At 42.7% G+C, this 18,865-nt stretch overlaps 3 protein-coding genes across 3 annotated transcripts; 2 read left to right on the top strand and 1 right to left on the bottom strand.

Moving 5' to 3' along the window:
• Nucleotides 1–966: 966 nt before the first annotated feature.
• LOC311322811 (phospholipase A2, minor isoenzyme-like) lies at nucleotides 967–7,454 on the top strand (the record flags this gene model as incomplete). Its single annotated transcript, XM_084454929.1, has 5 exons — nucleotides 967–1,049; nucleotides 1,174–1,220; nucleotides 6,805–6,955; nucleotides 7,072–7,205; nucleotides 7,336–7,454. 5 exons carry the CDS (start codon nucleotides 967–969, stop codon nucleotides 7,452–7,454), a joined length of 534 nt encoding a protein of 177 aa, XP_084311055.1.
• A 550-nt stretch (nucleotides 7,455–8,004) lies between these two features.
• Nucleotides 8,005–10,773, top strand: LOC311322800 (phospholipase A2-like; the record flags this gene model as incomplete). Its single annotated transcript, XM_084454918.1, has 4 exons — nucleotides 8,005–8,042; nucleotides 10,111–10,239; nucleotides 10,383–10,516; nucleotides 10,655–10,773. 4 exons carry the CDS (start codon nucleotides 8,005–8,007, stop codon nucleotides 10,771–10,773), a joined length of 420 nt encoding a protein of 139 aa, XP_084311044.1.
• A 3,693-nt stretch (nucleotides 10,774–14,466) lies between these two features.
• Nucleotides 14,467–15,486, bottom strand: ppp1r3c2a (protein phosphatase 1 regulatory subunit 3C2, duplicate a; the record flags this gene model as incomplete). The annotated part of the gene is made up of 1 exon (XM_084454908.1): nucleotides 14,467–15,486. One exon carries the CDS (start codon nucleotides 15,484–15,486, stop codon nucleotides 14,467–14,469), a length of 1,020 nt encoding a protein of 339 aa, XP_084311034.1.
• Nucleotides 15,487–18,865: the final 3,379 nt, after the last annotated feature.

Below are 18,865 nucleotides of genomic sequence, written 5' to 3'. Positions count from 1 at the left end.
TAAAGGATTTAAGCTGTGCATGTTTTTCTTTGTTTCTTTGAGCACCTTATTCAGGTATTGATTACGGAACCTTATGGACTTGAGGGTTCTGTGTGGAACCTTTTTTAAAGGGTGATATTGTTATAAATGGTTCTGTGCAGCACATTTTGTATGGAGTGTAGCGCTGCAGTATGACTCAGCAGTGTGGTTTTATTAAAATTATTATTTATTCTATTTATTTAACCAGGAAAGACCCATTGAGGTTAAAAACATTAGTGACCTGGTCAAGACATCAGCAGCTTGTGGTCTGAATGTACATCCAACACAATACAAAATATTAAAAACAATCATGTCTTTATCATGGGGCGGCTGTAGCTCAGTTGGTAGAGCAGGTCGTCCAATGATTGTAGGGTCTGCGGTTCCAATCCCGCCTCCTCCTGTCCACATGACGAACTGTCCTTGAGCAAGACACCTAACCCCAAATTGCTCCCAATGAGCAGGTTAGCACCTTGCATGGCAGTGAATGTGTGTGTGAATGAGAGGCCATTGTAAAGCGCTTTGGATAAAAGCGCTATATAAGTGCAGTCCATTTACCATTTACCATGTCATGTACAAACCATGACCCTGTTTAAAGCGTGAGACTTTCCATGTCCCTGAACATATGTTGGAAAATGTTACATATGTTTAGCGAAAGGTCATATGGGCCTCAAGGTCAGTAGATAAAGAGTCTAGCAGAGGGAGCTGTGTACATCTCTGGTGGCCTTTCACCTCTTATTCCATGTGGCTTTACACCACTCTGTTGGCGAGTCTCTACTTCGCAATTAAAAGCAGCTTTTTTTGTAGCAAGCTAATTGCCTTGTTTTTGTCATTTCTAATTCAAGTTAAAAATATATCTGCATGGTGTGTGTATGCATAATGCATTTATTTGTGTTCCAGCTCAGACTCGTCCTAGGTCTCTGGCAGTCCAGAGATATGATGCTGTGCACCATGCCTGAAAGCTGTCCCATCTTGGTCTATGGCTGCTACTGTGGGGAGGGAGGATCGGGCAGCTGTGTGGATGATCTGGACAGGTCAGGGGACAACCAAGGCTCAAAGGATAGGCAGTGAGAGCCTGTCTACTGTCACAGTATAGTCAAGCAGTAATGCATGTATGATAGGCTACTCTCAGTCTGTGTTTTCCATGTTTTCGTACAGGTGCTGCCAGGTGCATGACCAGTGTTACAAAGACGCCACACAGCACAGTGAGTGCTGGCCGATTGTGGACCACCTTTCACCGAGCACTACTTCTACAGCTGCGACAAGGCAAACAAGACCATCCATCAACTGTGCGAGTGAGTAGCCCAAGAAGCTTCCCTCCCATTGCACTTGACTGCTTACAGGGTTCACACTGGTCATGGAATTTCTAGAATATCATGGAAATTATAAGAGTCTAATCCAGACATGAAAAGTCAGGGGATTTGGTCATTTTTGTTGCAGTATTTTTCTTTATCGGGTTATTTCATGCACTTCCCATATTGTGTGAGTGGTTGTTATGGTTACTTGATTTTTCAGCACCCATTTATCACCCTCCTGCTCGTCAACAGTTTTCTGTTCATTACAGGTCATGGAAATTCAGCTTTTTGTCATTGAAAGTTAGGGAAATTTGACATTTAACTTAAAGTGGGACCCCTGTGTTTCAAGGACAGGTTCGGAATTTAGCATTATCCATGTTATAAGATTTTTTATACAACTGCTAGTTCTTACCGCGCATTGTGATTGGCTAAGACGCATTCCAAGCAGTGCCTTAAAACGTTAGTTCCATTGCGGAACGGTCTGTTGGTTATTAGTGATGGGCATTCGGCCTCTTTTTAGTGAGCCAGATCATTTGGCTCAGCTCAGCAATAAGAGCCGGCTCTTTCGGCTCCCAAACGGCTCTTCATTTTACCAATTGTGCCTTTCATATTTAAGCCAAATTTAACGCTGTTTTGACCTATATCACTTAAGTTATTCAATATAATTATACTAAACCTTAACATTTCCAGAATACCATCATTTTACATCATGTTTGGTATAAAAAGATTACATGTGAAAACATCAAACACTATTACACATGTTTATTAAACGTTTTATTTATACAAATCACTCAATCAAACGGAACACACTCAATCAAACGGAACACACTCAATCAAACGGAACACACTCAATCAAACGGAACACACTCAATCAAACGGAACACAATCAAACAGAACACACTCAATCAAACGGAACACACTCAATATAACGGAACACACTCAATCAAACGGAACACACTTCCCAGCTCTATGAGGGAACATACTGCCTCCTCCTTTACAGCAGTAGCTTTTTAAAGAGACACCACTTTCCACTTTAACTGAAAAAGCAGGTAGAGATGTCTTAAAACCTGGACAAATAGAACCAAAACAATCTGCATCAAGAGATAACACTAGAAGATAAGTGGAAAAAAATTGTTTTGTCTTTGTCTGATCTATCCATAACAGTCAAATAACATAAATAACAAATAATAAATAAATAAAATAAAAAAATCTATCAACTAACAACTTTCTATTTATCAGCTACCTACTGTACAGTGTTCAGTTCGTTCACTTAAAAGAGCCGGCATATAGAGCCGTATCGTTCGCGACCGACCTATCACTATTGGTTATGGTTTCTCCTCAAGAAAAATGGAAACATTCAATGTCAATTTTGAGTTGTTCTATCCGTCCTGTAGCTACCACCCTGGTTTATCTTCACCAGTTTTGCAACTCGCAGTTGCACAGCAAAGGTAGGATACACTTCCTTCATGGCTAGCTATGTAGGTCAGGATTATTAGTTTGGTTGCTAAGGCTCATTGTTCGTCGCTTTCAAACTCCATAGTAATGTGATAGTTTTTTTAACTAACTTTATTGGCGGAGCTCACTAAACGATATTAAGGCACTGAAATAGTAGGTATTTATCCCATAAATGTTTCCCGATAATGTAACTCACTCGAGGACTGTGGTATATATGGCCAATATACCACGGGTTGTGCCCGCGGAGGTTTGATTGGACTTCAGTGCAGGAAGGTGGACTGAGAGTAGTTTGATAGCTTAATACACATCCCCATGGAATGTCTCCAAAGTCTGTGGAGACCAGATCAGCAGGCTGCCTACGATTGGCTTCTAGTAACATAAACTTCTGGCTCTTGTCGACTGTAGCCAGGTTTATGATATACTGTGTCTCTGCATTTGCTATTCTCTCTCACACTCTTTCTCCAGCCCAATCCCACCCCCATTACTATGGAAGTCAAGCACAAAATCACAGCTATATCTGAGAGGTGCCCACAAGACAGTAAGTGAAACCATTGCCTCAAACCAATTCTAGGATTACCTCAACTTCTCACACTACTAATTCATTACATTTACCAATATTAGTTTCTTGTGTCGATGACAACAGAGTGGCTGAGGAGGAACATTAGGTGATTAACATGCCATCAACTCCACCTTTTATTAACACACAAATAAACACACGTGTTGGTACTAGCCACCATATAAACACACATTCCACGTTTCATATGCCAGGAACCCCACTTTTTATTAACAGAGTTTTCACACACAAACACACATGTGTACTAACCCAGCATACTCAATTGGCAAAATGTCTTTTTACTCCATTTGTGGTGTATTGATTCCAAGGACTATGAAGACCTGTCAACAGAGCAAACCAATCCTGAAGATTTTGACCAGATATAGTCAAAACAACACTGTCTATATGTATATACCTATTGTTGTGGTCGTTCTTATTGTTGTTGTAGTTTGCATGCATATTTACATGTACATTGCATGCCTCTCTTCATTCCAAAATGGTCACAACCACTGGTCAGTCCTGAGAGCACGTGCAAAATTACAACTTATTTCTACTTTTACTGTGTCTGTTTGTTTAATAAAGCATTTAGGAAAAGTTTGAGTCATGAGTTGTGTATTACCTAATTCTGTTAAGTGCTATGTTAACAGTCATTCTGATAGTATTACGATTGGGCTTTCAGGTCTACCTACACTTAGCTTATCTAAGAACTATGTTACTTAAAATTTACTTCTAAGGGCCAATACTAAACAGTCCTTAAGAGAAACAAGCTGGCACCGCCCATAAGCCAGGCTTGACCTGGCCTGGTTTCCTGATGTTTATAATTGCTTTCATTAAGTGAATTGCAACTTTGTACGTTCTGTATATTGTATTTTGTTTTCATCTGTATTTTATGTATTTACGTGCATCTCATGTATTTATAATTGTACTGTATGTCTAACATAAAATAACAGTATCTCTGAGAGAGGAGTGCAATTAAAGCCTTTTATTGGAGGTGTCGAATGACAACGGTTCGATGTCAAAATTATGTCAAATCGAAACGTCCTACTCCTGAGGAGCACCGGCCAGCCTGCTAGCTGAAGCACTGCTGTAGCAGATCCCTTTACTCTTGAGCTGTCTGTTCCCATTGACCTCAGACAGTCGGCCTGACAGCTTTTATTTGGCACGGACACTGGCAGGGGTTCTGGGCAGACCATGCTGAATTTTTAAATTAGGTAATTAGCGCCAACTAAATGGCCAATTACTGATAGATAATTATGAATGATAATGTGTCTCTTCCGCTCATTAGGATCACACACCCTCTCACGGGATATTTCCAAGCAGTTGTTGCATGATATTGGTTGTCTTCTGGTCAATCTAGCAGTCAGTAAAATTGACCAAATGTCAAGAGGTGGACATCTTTGGATTTCTTACAGCATGTGCCAAGCAGAAATTGTCCGCTAGTCGTGATGCTAATTTTTTCTATATTCTAGCCTACTACACTCACTTATGCTAAGCAACGTTAGCATTGTTCGTCTTCTGGTCGATCTAGCGGTCAGTAAAATCAACCAAATGTCAAGAGGCGGACATCATAGTTGATTCGTGTTCATTGACCGCAATTGGACTGAAGCAAAATACATGGATCATGGACTGAAGCAAAATACATTCCCCCATTCATTATCTATGGCGCCCGGTTCGATTACCATATCTCCAGTTCTGGGGGGTGCGACGGGAATATAATTGACTAAATGGCCAATTACTGATTGTGTACTCCAAATACAACTAGTGGATATGATTATACACTGACTTCCTTGTAAAATAGATCTTTGTCTAAATAGAATAGAATATAATAGAAAGTTTATTTGCCATGTGTAACAAGAGTGGATACAGGTATTTTGGAATTCTTGTAATCACTTGTCCTTAGAGCATCTTATCAGTGCTAATCAGTTCCTCATTCCAGTCCTGTAGGTACTCAGACATTTAAAGGCTCCTAAACTGGCAATTTATTATACTATCCGTCGTCTAGCAGTCTTATCAGTATCATTCTCATCTACTTATCCCATCCGATCATGGATGACCATGTCTGTGTCCATGATGTACAGTAGGCAGTGCAACTAAATCCCGTTCAAGTATACAGTTGTGCATAGTGTTCCATGTTCAAGTGTTGTCAGGTGTCTGTTCAACTGTAGTGCAGTGTCCGTTGTCTATAGACAAGGTGCACGGTGCCTCCCTGCATAAATACATTTTAAATAAAAATAGATAGATAATAGATATCAATGAATATGCTCTTGGATTAGTTTGAATTGGATAGTCTTTATTGTCTTCAAGGGGCAATTTGGTTTGCAAACAGTAGTCAACAATAAGATTGTTGTAAAATGATTCAGCATAGGGTGGACAAATAATACGATAATATTTAAGCTTGTGCTTTTTATTAAAATCCAGTTCAAATCACAATGTGTATTTTCCCTTAAGTATAATGTGTTAACTACATGTATGGTGCCAGCATACAATGGCCTACATACAGAGTTGAATGTGTTATACATGCCTCCATTCTCCCATGCGCAAACACTGCATGTATATTTCCTGCTTATAAAGTCACTGGTATCTAAGGGAAGGGCCCATATGTCAAACTAAAATTAGAACTGCTCCAAGCAAAGGGGACATTTGGGGATGTTGGGGTGAAAAGGACATTGACCTTGGGCAGATAAAAAACTCCTAATGTTAACAAGTGGATGGGCTTACATGTTTGAACATGAATAGTGTACCCTAACATATTTCTCAACATACAACATGTATTGTGTGTGATATCAGCATTGGATTATTGTATGATACAGTATTACAGTACATACATAATAAATACTACCATGACATTGTTATTTGGTACATTTACTACGACCACTTAGATTTAAAGCCATAGTGGTGAATCTGACATATCTTCTTTATTGTTTTTGTTTTTTCGCATTGCACAGCAGTACAACACACCAGACAATTTGGAACATACTGGACTGTATAGAATTCACATTGATATGCAGAATGGAATACATGACTGACTAGCTTGATGGAAGATGTACTGTAGCAATAATAATAATGAAAAGCGTGGGATTTGCCACCTGCTTTTGCACATGCTGGATGGTTTCCAGAACATACTCCTCAGCGCAGTACCTGTACAGAACGGTATGTACAGTGTGCATCACACCTACAGTACAGTGCCGGTCAAGGTTACAGAGTGGGTATAAAGACGGCTCTGCCACGCTGTTATTGCTGAGTAGTTCGGTCTCTCCCTGCTTGACAATATGAACACCCTCCAAGCTGTCTTCCTTGTGGCTTTCAGCCTTTCTGTTGGTGAGTATCAGCACATTAGATGTCTACTTGGGCCATTCAACCACCATTCTTGAGCTTAGATTTTGACAAATGTTTACAGATTAACTTAACTTTGAGTGTTTGATGCTATAACCATCCATTTGTGTGTGTGTGTGTGTGTGTGTGTGTGTGTGTGTGTGTGTATTTCAGCCCAGGCTCTCATTGACTACAGGGCCCTGTGGCAGTTCAGGCAGATAATCTTGTGCACCATGCCTGATAGCTGGCCCATCTTGGACTACACTGACTACGGCTGCTACTGTGGAAAGGGGGGCTCTGGCACCCCTGTGGATGATCTGGACAGGTCTGGGGGCTATGCATATACATCATAAGTAGAATACATTTTGACATTGTTACGGTAAGACAGCAAGGTGCATGTTCTATACAACCTGTGATGAGTACGGCTGTATTGTCCTACAGGTGCTGTGAGGTACATGACAAGTGTTTCAGTGATGCCAAGCAGCATGATGCATGCTGGGCCATCGTAGACAACCCTTACACTGAGATCTATGCCTACAAATGTGACAAGAAAGCGAGGAAAGTCACCTGCACAAGTGAGTTGCACCAAAAATCATTGACCTTACTGAACCTCATCAAAATGGCCTACCAGAAACACTTGCTGCACACTCTTATGCTTCTCTTTATCTGACCTCTAATTTTTGTTCTTCTCTCTCGCACCTTCAGAAAATAATGACGAGTGTGAGATGTTCATCTGCGAGTGTGACAGGAAGGCTGCCGAGTGTTTCGCTCGTTCTGGCTACAACCCTGAGAACCAGCACTTGCCCAGCGACCGCTGTCGTTAAGGCTTCTTGGGAACCTTGAGTCACGAGACTACTCTGCTCCGTACTCAAAGACAAGAAACCTAATCAGCTTTCTGAATGTACAAATGGCATACATTAGTCCTTGCATATATTTATTTTACTCTAATCAGATTGATTTTCACCCGGCAAGTACTGTAACATCCATGTTGTTCATCGTGTTTGAGTCCCTACCTGGTAAATCTACTCTCAATCACACCATGTAGCCTACTACTATACTAAACATTGAATTATTCCTCTGCCTCTTCAAAAGTATACAGCGTCTTTTGACAATAAACTTCCATTTGTTCAGAAATTCACAATTGTGTCTCACTCTGTTAGATGACCCTGAGGAAGAGGAGGGGAATCAGAGGTGCTACTGTATGGGGCTCTTCTCTGAAATGCAAGAAATTGAACCAATAATCCCCATTAGAGGGAGCTGTTGTCTGTATATTGCACACTGCAGTAATACTGTATGATGCCTCATAAACACTGTCTGGACCACATCCCATGATGACAATAAGCACACTTCAATAATATAACTGCAAGCAGCGATATGGGGGCCAAGCAGGAAGTGCAACCATCGCATCAAAGGTACCAAGTGAAACACGCCATAGCCGCATTCAAATCCCTACCGCAGTTTTGATAATTGGGCATATGGTTCAGCATAAACACACCTCCAGCTTTGATACATTGGTGGCGCTGGAGAGTTTGAGGTGTCAACATAGACTTGGTGACAGGGGTCACAGGACCGTCAGCAATGAGTGTGCCAAATGTGGTTTTGCTACTTCAAAACGTTGATATGTGACCCCACTTCCTGTTTGGTGGCTTTGCCACCGATTTCGATTGGCTGTCACAGGGGAACAAAATCTAAAATCTATGTGATAACTTTTGTGGGGCTTGGTCTGAAGATCATCTGTACTGATGTTGGTGAAGATTTTAAGAAAATTGTGGCCCTTGAATTTTATTGTGACTTTTTCATAAAATCCAATGTGGTGGACAATCCAATTTGGGAGAAATTACTTAATGGGTTCCGTTGAACTCGGCTTGATCCAAGGAATCCAACGGCACCGGAATTTGGAAATCGGGCATACGGTTCAGCATGAACGCACCTCCAACTGTGACACATTGGTGGCGCTAGAGTGTTAGTAAGTAAGTAAGTAAGTAAGTAAGTTTTATTTATATAGCGCCTTTCACAGCACGAATGCACAAAGCGCTTTACAATACAAATAACACATAAAAAGGAAGAAAGAGCGACATACAAAAATGCAATACATACAAAATACAAGGCAATTACGACATACAAAATACATTACAAGGCAGTTACAAAATACAGTACGAGGCAGTTACAGTTACCAGGGGAGGGGAGGGGGGAGGGAATTACCATACAGGCAGCCAGCCTCGACATGCAGCCATACAATCGGCGCGGCCAATAACCTGACAGCACTGTACTGTAATGAGAGAGGGGGGGGGGGTGCGAAAGGAGGGGATGGGGTGGAGGAGGGCTGGGGAAGGGGTGGGTGCGTGTGGTGTGGTTTGTGTGTGTGTGTTTCTGAGTCCGTGAGTTCAGTCCATGTGTGTGTGTGTGTATGTGTATGCCTGAAGGCCTCTGGCCGAGTACTCTGACGGAATGTCTAAGCGATAACAGCAGGTTGCTATGGTGACGTCATCGATCCTCAAGACCAAAAGTCAACAGGGGGAGGGCAGGGAGGAGGGGGGACGGTGCAGCGCCTCTTTAGCCTGTGAATCTTCAGGGGAGTTTGGGCGAAACGGCCTTGACGGCCGGGTGGGAGCCAAAGTAGATTAGATGTTTGGGTTAGGGAGAAGAACAACAGATTCCAATGGTCATTCCTCTCTGTAATGCTTCTCTTTATCGAGCCTGATCTTCAACTCTGCCACGTCGCCTTGCAGGGTATCGATCTTACGGTTCAGTTCAGAAATCACCACAGGTAGATTACTCACTGCTCTGCCCAGCTCCGTTAGCATGACGTGCACCCTTTGGGCTAGAGTGACTGCCGTCTTCCCAATTCTTCGATAGACCAGGGCAAAGCTCAGTCCGAAGAGCAGATGTCCTGTTATCATTAAGGCAAATAGGTAAATGTATTCAATGTCCTCTATGGAAAGGGGCGCAAGGCACAGAACCTGCCACTTGTCCAACGCGTCCCTGGAGTAGCCCGCGGCAAAGGTCCCGTCTGGGCACATAGGTTCCCCCGGTCCTGAGTTTCTTGTTGAAAAGATTGTGTCGATTGCGTTGAGAGACCAGCTTATCAATTCCATGTTTAGATTCGAAAATTCACAGAAAAAAGAAGAACTACAAAGTAAGGGGAGAGCCGGTCAAGGTTACAGAGTAAGGCAGTGCCGGTCAAGGTTACAGAGTGGGTATAAAGACGGCTCTGCCACGCTGTTATTGCTGAGTAGTTCGGTCTCTCCCTGCTTGACAATATGAACACCCTCCAAGCTGTCTTCCTTGTGGCTTTCAGCCTTTCTGTTGGTGAGTATCAGCACATTAGATGTCTACTTGGGCCATTTTACCATCATTCTGATGTTAGATTTTGAGAAATTCTTACAAAATAAATTACATTCCAGTGTTTGATGCTATAGCCATCCATTTGTGTGTGTGTGTGTGTATTTCAGGCTTATCCCAGGCTCTCCTTGAGTCCAGGGCCCTGTGGCAGTTCAGAAACATAATCAAGTGCTGCGTACCTGATAGCTGGCCCGTCTTGGACTATGTTGACTACGGCTGCTACTGTGGAGTGGGAGGCTCTGGCAAGCCTGTGGATGATCTGGACAGGTCAGGGGGCATGGGTTGCTGAGCATGAAATACATGTAGTCCTCTATGCATATACACCATAATAAGTAGAATGCCTTAACGGTAAGACAGCAAGGTGAATGTTCTGTACAACCTGTGATGAGTACGGTTGTATTGTCCTACAGGTGCTGTCAAGCACATGACAAGTGTTACAATGATGCCAGGAAGAGTGGTTATTGCAAGCCCTTCCTTGACAGCCCTTACATTGAGGTCTACAAATACAAATGTGACAAGAAAGCGAGGAAGGTCACCTGCTTGAGTAAGTTGCACCAAAAATCATTTCCAAATTGACCTTACTGAACCTCATCAAAATGGCCTACCAGAAACACTTGCTGCACACTCTTATGCTTCTCTTTATCTGACCTCTAATTTCTGTTCTTCTCTCTCGCACCTTCAGGACGTAATAACAAGTGTGAGATGTTCATCTGCAAGTGTGACAGGAAGGCTGCCGAGTGTTTTGCGCGTTCTGGCTACAACCCTGCGAACCAGCACTTGCCCAGCGACCGCTGTCGTTAAGGCTTCTTGAGAACCTTGAGTCACTAGACTACTCTGCTCCGTACTCAAAGACAAGAAACCTAATCAGCTTTCTGAATGTACAAATGGCATACATTAGTCCTTGCATGCAATTCATTTAACTTTGATTTTAACCCGGCAACTAACATCCAAGTTGTTCATTCTGTTTTAGTACCTACCTGGTAAATCTACCTCTCAATCATACCATGTAGCCTACTACTATACCACTAGACACTGAATTATTCCTCTGCCTCTTCAAAAGTCTACAGCATCTTTGGACAATAAACTTCCATTTGTTTAGAAATTCACAATTGTGTCTCACTCTGTTAGATGACCCTGAGGAAGAGGAGGGGAATCGGAGGTGCTACTGTATGGGGCTCTTCTCTGAAATGCAAGAAATTGACCCAAATCCCCATTAGAGGGAGCTGTTGTCTGTATATTGCACACTGCAGTAATACTGTATGATACCTCATAAACACTGTCTGGACCACATCCCATGATGACAATAAGCACACTTCAATAATATCATGATCAGTCGTTCCAACAGTCTCTAATCAGCCATTGTTATTATAGTCAGATAGCATTGAGCGATGGCCCAATAGCTCACAGCCCAAAGCTAGATATCGCTGATGAAGCCAGGTTGGATTGATCCATGTTCCAAAGATAATGGAATGTGCTGATATCTCAGTTGGTGTATGTGTGTGTGTTTGTGTAAGTGTTTGTGTGTGTGCGTGTGTGTGGTGGTGGGGTCAGGTGTGAATGCTAAAATAAACTGCTTGTTTTTCATACTGGCATACAGGACACCAAGATGGAGCCAGAAGGTCTCGCTCTTCAGCCTTTACAGAACACAACGTGACTAGCTCTCAGTTTTGTCCACTTCCTAATGCCTCTGGGTCTTAAAAGTGTTCGTGCTCGCCGACAAAAGGCCTGGTCTCCATCTCCCCTTACCTCCTGTCACTCTGTAGAATGGCAGCGACAAAGAGACACTGTTCCCACAGCAACAGAATCTCCCTGCCATTGTATTTGCTAGGATGTCACTGGGGGGAGGAATGCCTGAGAGAATGCCTCATGAATATAACAGACAACATCCGGCATTTCAGACAGGCTCTGGGGAGAACAGATTGCGTGGAAGTACTTTATTTGTGTGTCGGTTGGAACCAGTATGATGGCGGAGCCAGCATCACATCGGCCCAGACTCTTGTTGCTGTGTTATGAATTGAGTTCCATCTATCTATCTATCTATCTATCTATCTATCTATCTATCTATCTATCTATCTATCTATCTATCTATCTATCTATCTATCTATCTATCTATCTATCTATCTATCTACAGTATCTATCTATCTCTCTATCTATCTATCTATTTATCTATCTATTCATTCTTAGAGCAGGGTGTTTTGTAAGAAATGGTTGTAGAGCTGGAGCACTTCACAGCATCTACCAGTGGATTGCAGGCCGGGGAACGTTGGTCAGTTGGTAACCATCCAATATAGTGTCAATAATACTGAGACAATATTATTAATGAAATATGATATATCCAGAGAAAACAAGAGTGAAGCAAGAGAAACCTTTTCAAACAGTCACACTACACAAGCAATTGTTGTACACAAGCAATTATGTCATGATGTCACATGTAGCCATCTTTCATGATACAAGAACTCAAACCACCTGAGTCCGAGTAAAAGAAAATATGAGACGGGACGGGGCTTGGCTTTTTTTCATGCTTTGACAATAACCATACAAACAAACAGGATACATACATAAGAACAAAAGTTTTGCCTGACTTCATTTAGCTGGCTGGTACAACTCACAAAAGCCTCCTAATCCTAGGAGGATAGCAGAGCCTGGAGGAGACGGAAATGGTGAGTAATAAAAAGAGAGAAGATCTCAACCCATTCTCACCACAGCTCATCTGGTCATGACACCATGACTCCACATTGCATGTAAACACAGGCCCTGGTGCTGCCATGGTTACCAACTGCTTGCTGTGCCAACCATCGCAAGTGCAATGATGCTCATGTTGCCTGGGGCGATGCATCCTGGCGAAAGTGAACCGCAGACAGACGGAGAAGGATGGTTGGGCGTGCCTGAACCAGAGGTTCATAGTAATGGCATGCCAATAAGATACTGTATAATTTCTCCCAGCACCTACCTCTGTCAGGAATGTCTGATGTAATACAGGAAAAGACAGGAAATTGGAGATTGGAGTCTTACCGAAGAAATTGCCCTGCCCTAGATGATGTTCAGAGGAAGAGTGACTACATGCGTGACTAATATCACAAAACCCTCACAAAAGCTCCTTTTGTTGTATTTTTTATGTCCTGATGAAGATCAGATGCGTGGTCAAAACATGTTGATGTTTTTAAAAATGTAGCCGTGCCACAATAAATCTTTTAAAACTTCAGTCCGGATACTTTTTGAATGCCTGGGACCTTTTGTTCAGTGTGTCTATTCCCATGTTCTAAGAGCACCTAAGTACCTTTGTTTGTAAGCTGCACTCACTTGATCGCCTACAGTAGCTGAGCTCGGCTGCTAAAATGCTCTTTTGTTGAACAGTGAATACTTTAAAGGAGTAGTTTGGTATTAAGCATTATACTGTAAGCCCTGTTATAAGGTTATTTGCGAACATATGTCCACATCAAGATTTTGACAAACTGTGCACTCTTGAGTACAAGTACACAGTGGATTTCTGTGCTCATGCCAAAGTAAATATATGCCCATACAGATCCATTGTGTGCTTTACTGTGACAGGAGCAATGAGCACTAATATCTCAAGAGTGCACAAACCGTCAAAAAAAATTGTAAGCCCCCTTCCAACTTACATAAGTTTTGGCCTAATACTGTAGCTACTGTAACTGTTATGTCAGAGCTCTGCTTAATGAGGACCTCAAACTAGTAACAGTACCCGACTCTTCATTTGAGAGTACTAGGGCTCCATTGTATATGGAAAAACTGGCATCAGTTTAGTCTTTGGAAGTTCATGCTTCAATAACCTTGGAGCAAATATCAAATTGAACAATCTTTTAGTTCCACTCCCTGCTTTAGTTAATCAGAAACCTGAAGCATCTGCCACACCATAGTTATGAAAGAGGATGTGAGAGAACACCAGATTATTTAAAAATGTTTAATAAAAGCTCTTGGCACACCTTATGTCAAAGAAAGCTTACGTGGCCTGTGTCTGCATAGCAGTTATAGAAAACACTCAGCTCTTTCACAGAGAAAGGTCACAGGTTGTGTGCAATCAATATTCCAAAATATACACATGGGCAAGATGGTCTGAATTAGGTTCCATATAGCCTTGAAGTCATATCAACAAGGCTATGTTATAGGATAAAAAAAAAAAAAAACGAATGCAAAAATCATTCACATTTAAATTAGGCACAGTTCAGCACTGGAAGGAGCTCAATCGAAACCCACTTAAAGGAGTAGTTTGGTATTTAGCAATATCAACACATTCCCATATAGATCCACTGTGTACTTAGCTGTGGCATGAGCAATGAGCACTATATCTCAATAGTGCAGAATTAGTTAACATATTTATATGGACCAGATTGATTGTAAATAACCTCATAACAGGGCTTATGATGCTAAATACTCCTTTAAAAGCATCAGGTTCCACATGACACATTATGCTCGGCTACGCTGATAATGTCAATGCTACAGAGTTGACACCGATCAAGATCCGTCAGCTCCCCTCTAACAGAAAGGAGCCGGATTCTCCAGCCGATCCCAGCTCCTCTGGTAGGAGAACATCCCTGGGGTGTAGGGGTTCCTCAGACCGGGGTTACCGCACCTGGGCCAAGATGGCGGCCGCTGGCGCGCGCAGGTCAGGGTGCGATGAAGAAAAACGGGGGCTTCTGGGCCGCCGCCTGAGCCCGCCTCGTGCTCCACGCACACCCTGTAGTTCTGTCCCTTGTTATTGTCCCAGAGCGGAGGGGCGCCGCTTCCGGGGCGGTAGGACACGCAGAACTCCACGCACTCCTTGGGATCCAGGCTCTGGGGCAGGGCCACGTCGAAGGAGAACAGCTCGTCCGAGTCGGAGGCTCCGTAGCGCGGCTGCAGCAGCCGGGAGCAGGGGACGTCCGCGTGGCTCTTCCAGGAGTCGAAGCTCACTCGCACGTGCACGGCCTTGTCGAAGCCGAAGCCGCAGATGCGCACGGTGCCTCTCAGAGAGCGCTCCGTCACGCTGCAGCTCTGCAGCTGCACATGCGCCTCCCGCAGACGGGAGTAGAAGGTGTTCAAGTCCGCGGAGGGTTGGGGGAAGGCCAGGCGCAGCCTGTAGCGCGGCCCCGACGATGGCCCCTGAGCCTGCGGTCGGACGGACGGTGGAGGCTCTGTGAACGGGGTGCCGGTGGGCGAGACGGGCTCTGCGGACATGGCGTCGTCGGCGGGGGAGGGGGCCTCTGGGAAAAACAGACGCACGGCCGTGAGAGATAGCCCCCTGAAGTCGGCGAAGACGACTCGCTTCTTCTTGTGGCTATCGCTGTCCCTGCGGACGCAGCTCCTGCTCGCCGAACGCTCCGGCGAGGAGGATGATGAAGAGGAGCACTGGCCAAGATGAAGGCTGGCACTGGCATCCTGGGGTTCTCTGAGCTGGGTGTGCGGACAGATGGGTTTCAAGGAGGAGACACCCAGTAGGTGACAAAGGGGCTGGCTCTGACTCAGACACAGCCTGATGGCCAGGTTACCTGGCAGAGCCGACTGCTGGTGCATCATGGTCCGGGGTGCCCTCCAAACGATGGAGCACTCTAGAGAGGGAGAGAGAGAGAGAGAGAGAGAGAGAGAGAGAGAGCGAGAGGAGGGAGGAAATAGGATTAAAGTCTGGATCTAAGACTGCGATAAAAAACAAAGAGAATGGATTCAGAAAAGTATTCAGAACATTCCTTACTTTGTACAGTTTCTCTTCAGGATGTTGTAGCCATAAGGTCCAGAACGGTTGAAAAAAAGCTCTATGAATGCACAAATGGTCAAAAATTGTATTAACCCCCCAAATGAAATCTACGAAAACCAACAAAAACTTTTTCTGAGCACTTCAGCCAGAGCAGAACAATAGCCTACATTTTGAGTATTAAGACAACGGATCGTTCTATTATAAAAAAATAAATAATAAAAAACACAATTCTGAAAAAGTTATTGCGGATAAAGTTTCTTACGGGAATGCTCTCAATGCAATTCTTTCAAGTCCACAGAGGAAATAGTTATCGTTGAGTCGAAAACAATACCTGTATCGTATATTATTCTTCCTGTGTTGTAAACATATTGTAGTCAGCTATCTCCCATTTACTTTTTATCGCGTGAAACTAAACTCTTCACCGCTCGCGCCTATTAATATAGCAGTGGATACTTGACCGCGCCTATTAGAACCTGTTGGCCCATCCAGCTCATCAGTCCTGTTGGCCCATCCAGCTCATCAGTCCTGTTGGCCCATCCAGCTCATCAGTCACCACGGCGGGGGCAGTCTTGCCCAATGGTCTTGTTCACGCCGACACACCCCAGGGTTAAAATGCAGTAGAGCTAGACAGAGGTATTGAGACATCATGTGTTCCCCTTGCACCTTCAAACACAAATAATCCAATAAACCGGTAAAACTTTAGCCTATAACAACGTGTATGTTGGCATCTATCCCAGTACAGTTTTTAATTTAACATAATAAATGTTAAAAACCTGACCATTAATAATGTAGCTTAAACCCTTTTCAAATGTAACCTATTGTAAAAGTGTTAACAATTAGGCCTATACCTAAATATATGTTATGACTATGTCATACTTAATTGCACTGGACAAATAGGACACACCTCTTTTTATAGAATTTCAGTGACTCTTTTATTTTAATATTTTTATTAACTCATCTTTTTTTCTCTCTTTCTAATAGCTCCCGTGTCACGTGACTCCACATCAATGGCGAATTGTAGGCTATTACTACATTGAATGAATAGGACACACATCTTTTTTTGAATTGTAGTTTTTCTTCTATTTTATATGAATACTGTATATTAAATGACAATTCATCTTTTTTTCAATAGCTCCCATGTCATGTGACCCAGTGACGCCAAATCAATACCAGATATTACAACTACACTGATCAAAGACACACCTCTTTTTATTGGATTTTAGTTATTTTTCTATTTTATATGAAGACTCTAATGCCCCCCCCTCTCTCTCCAATAGCTCCTATGTCATGTGAACCAGTCAATGCAGAATTGTAGGATTATTGGATTCTATTTTATATGAATATTTGATTTCTCAAGTTCTGACATTTTGAGCAAGAGCGCCAGTCCTTTTCATAACACTGTGATTAGACATTTGATGATCTGTGCCAATGGAACAGAGGATTGTTCTAATGCAATAAGATATATCTCACCTTTAATATCAGTGGTGATTACTGATTCTTTTGCTTTTCATCTAACTCTAATTCCACATACGATGATGACTGTTCATTCAGTTGAGAGTAAATATCCATTTAGAGAGGTCAGATGAGCGTTTGACTTTACTGTAATGAGCAGGCTGTGGTATTATCTCACGGCTGACAGAATGTCGGCTGTTGAAGAGTTTCACAACTTGACAAAGAGAGGATTAGGCCGACGGTGGAAAACGGTGCTTGTCGGGCAGTGGGATAATATAATGAATACTGCATGAAGATGTAATTAATTCCTTTGAATATTATCTCCACTGAAATCCTAGATTCCATGCCCTCTCCATTCACATAAAAGTCTGTTACTAGCAAATGTTGAATCACTTTGGTCTCAGAAAACAGCCAGCACTAGGAGAAATGTTTTCTTTCCAAACAGAGAGATTACCATACCACAGAGCTGCCAACTAATCCTTATCTAACTCTGCATAGCTGAAGGTTTTACACTGCCATACATAAGCCATTTGAGTGGACTGTACGAGCATTTCCATTCACAATGACCAACATCAATGCATTTTCAAAACCTATGGTCTTGGCAAACAGTGGAAATATCCTAGTTTGATCAAGAAAACCTGCCTGGTGATAGGGCCCTAAACAGGTATACAGGGTGCCATCTGCTGGACAATGAAGAGTAATTCTAATACAATTTTACAAAATGTGTAATGACATCAATGTCAATGTCATTTTATTTATATAGCACTATTCATACAAATCAATGTAGCACATAGTGCTTTACATAAAAGGAGAAGGATAAAAACATTGACATCATACTCGTCTACTTGTCTATAGGTGATTTACATGCTGTAGGTAGGTACAGTATGGTAAACTGTTCCTAATAACAAAAACAGTATGGTTTTAGTGTGGAAGTGAACTTGTGTTAATAACTTGTGTTATAACTTCCATCAGAAACACAGCATGGTGAATATTAAAAGAATGGGAGTGCAGTTTCTAGCTTAGTCAGCGATCAATACAGGAATTAGAACAAGGCTTGTATAAAGTGAAAGTGACATTGGACCTGATGAGTACACGGTCCTTCCAGTAAATGAGAATTCTCCAATAACAGAATGTATCTGTTGAGCCAAATCGATGGTCCACATTTGGTCGAGTAATCCCCATTGATTCCCCGAACCGGCAAACGTAACTGATTACTAGGCGGTTTTACGCATGAAAACCATTGATTTCTGGAAGCCCCTATACCAAATTACCACTTATTGATAGAGTGTGAATGTGTGTGTGTGTGTGTGTGTGTGTGTAGGGAAATGGTGTAGAGAGGATACCATTTGGTGGGTATTTCCAAGTCTTTCTGAGGAAAGCTTTTACTTGAATGTACTGTATTTTCAAGTTGCTCCACTTGATGGCACTGGAACATCAGCATTAAATCCCCTGACTGCATTTTTCCAGCTGACATTCAATTCACATGCAAAAACACACAGCAGAAATGTTAGCTCTCAGGTGAGGAAAAGAGACTAGCATTACCTGACCCACCGGACCACAGCTCATGGTGTGTATCATGGTCTTGCGCCCTGACAGACAGACAGATAGGCAGACAGACAGGCAGACAGGCAGACAGTCAGACTGACAGACAGACAGACAGACAGACAGACAGACAGACAGACAGACAGACAGACAGACAGACAGACAGACAGACAGACAGACAGACAGACAGACAGACAGACAGACAGACAG

This window comes from Borostomias antarcticus (genome assembly GCF_949987555.1).
Source record: "Borostomias antarcticus genome assembly, chromosome: 2".
Taxonomy (NCBI): Eukaryota; Metazoa; Chordata; class Actinopteri; order Stomiiformes; family Stomiidae; genus Borostomias; species Borostomias antarcticus.
The sequence above is the reverse complement of the archived record's forward strand: the minus strand, read 5'-3'. Positions and strand labels throughout refer to the sequence as shown.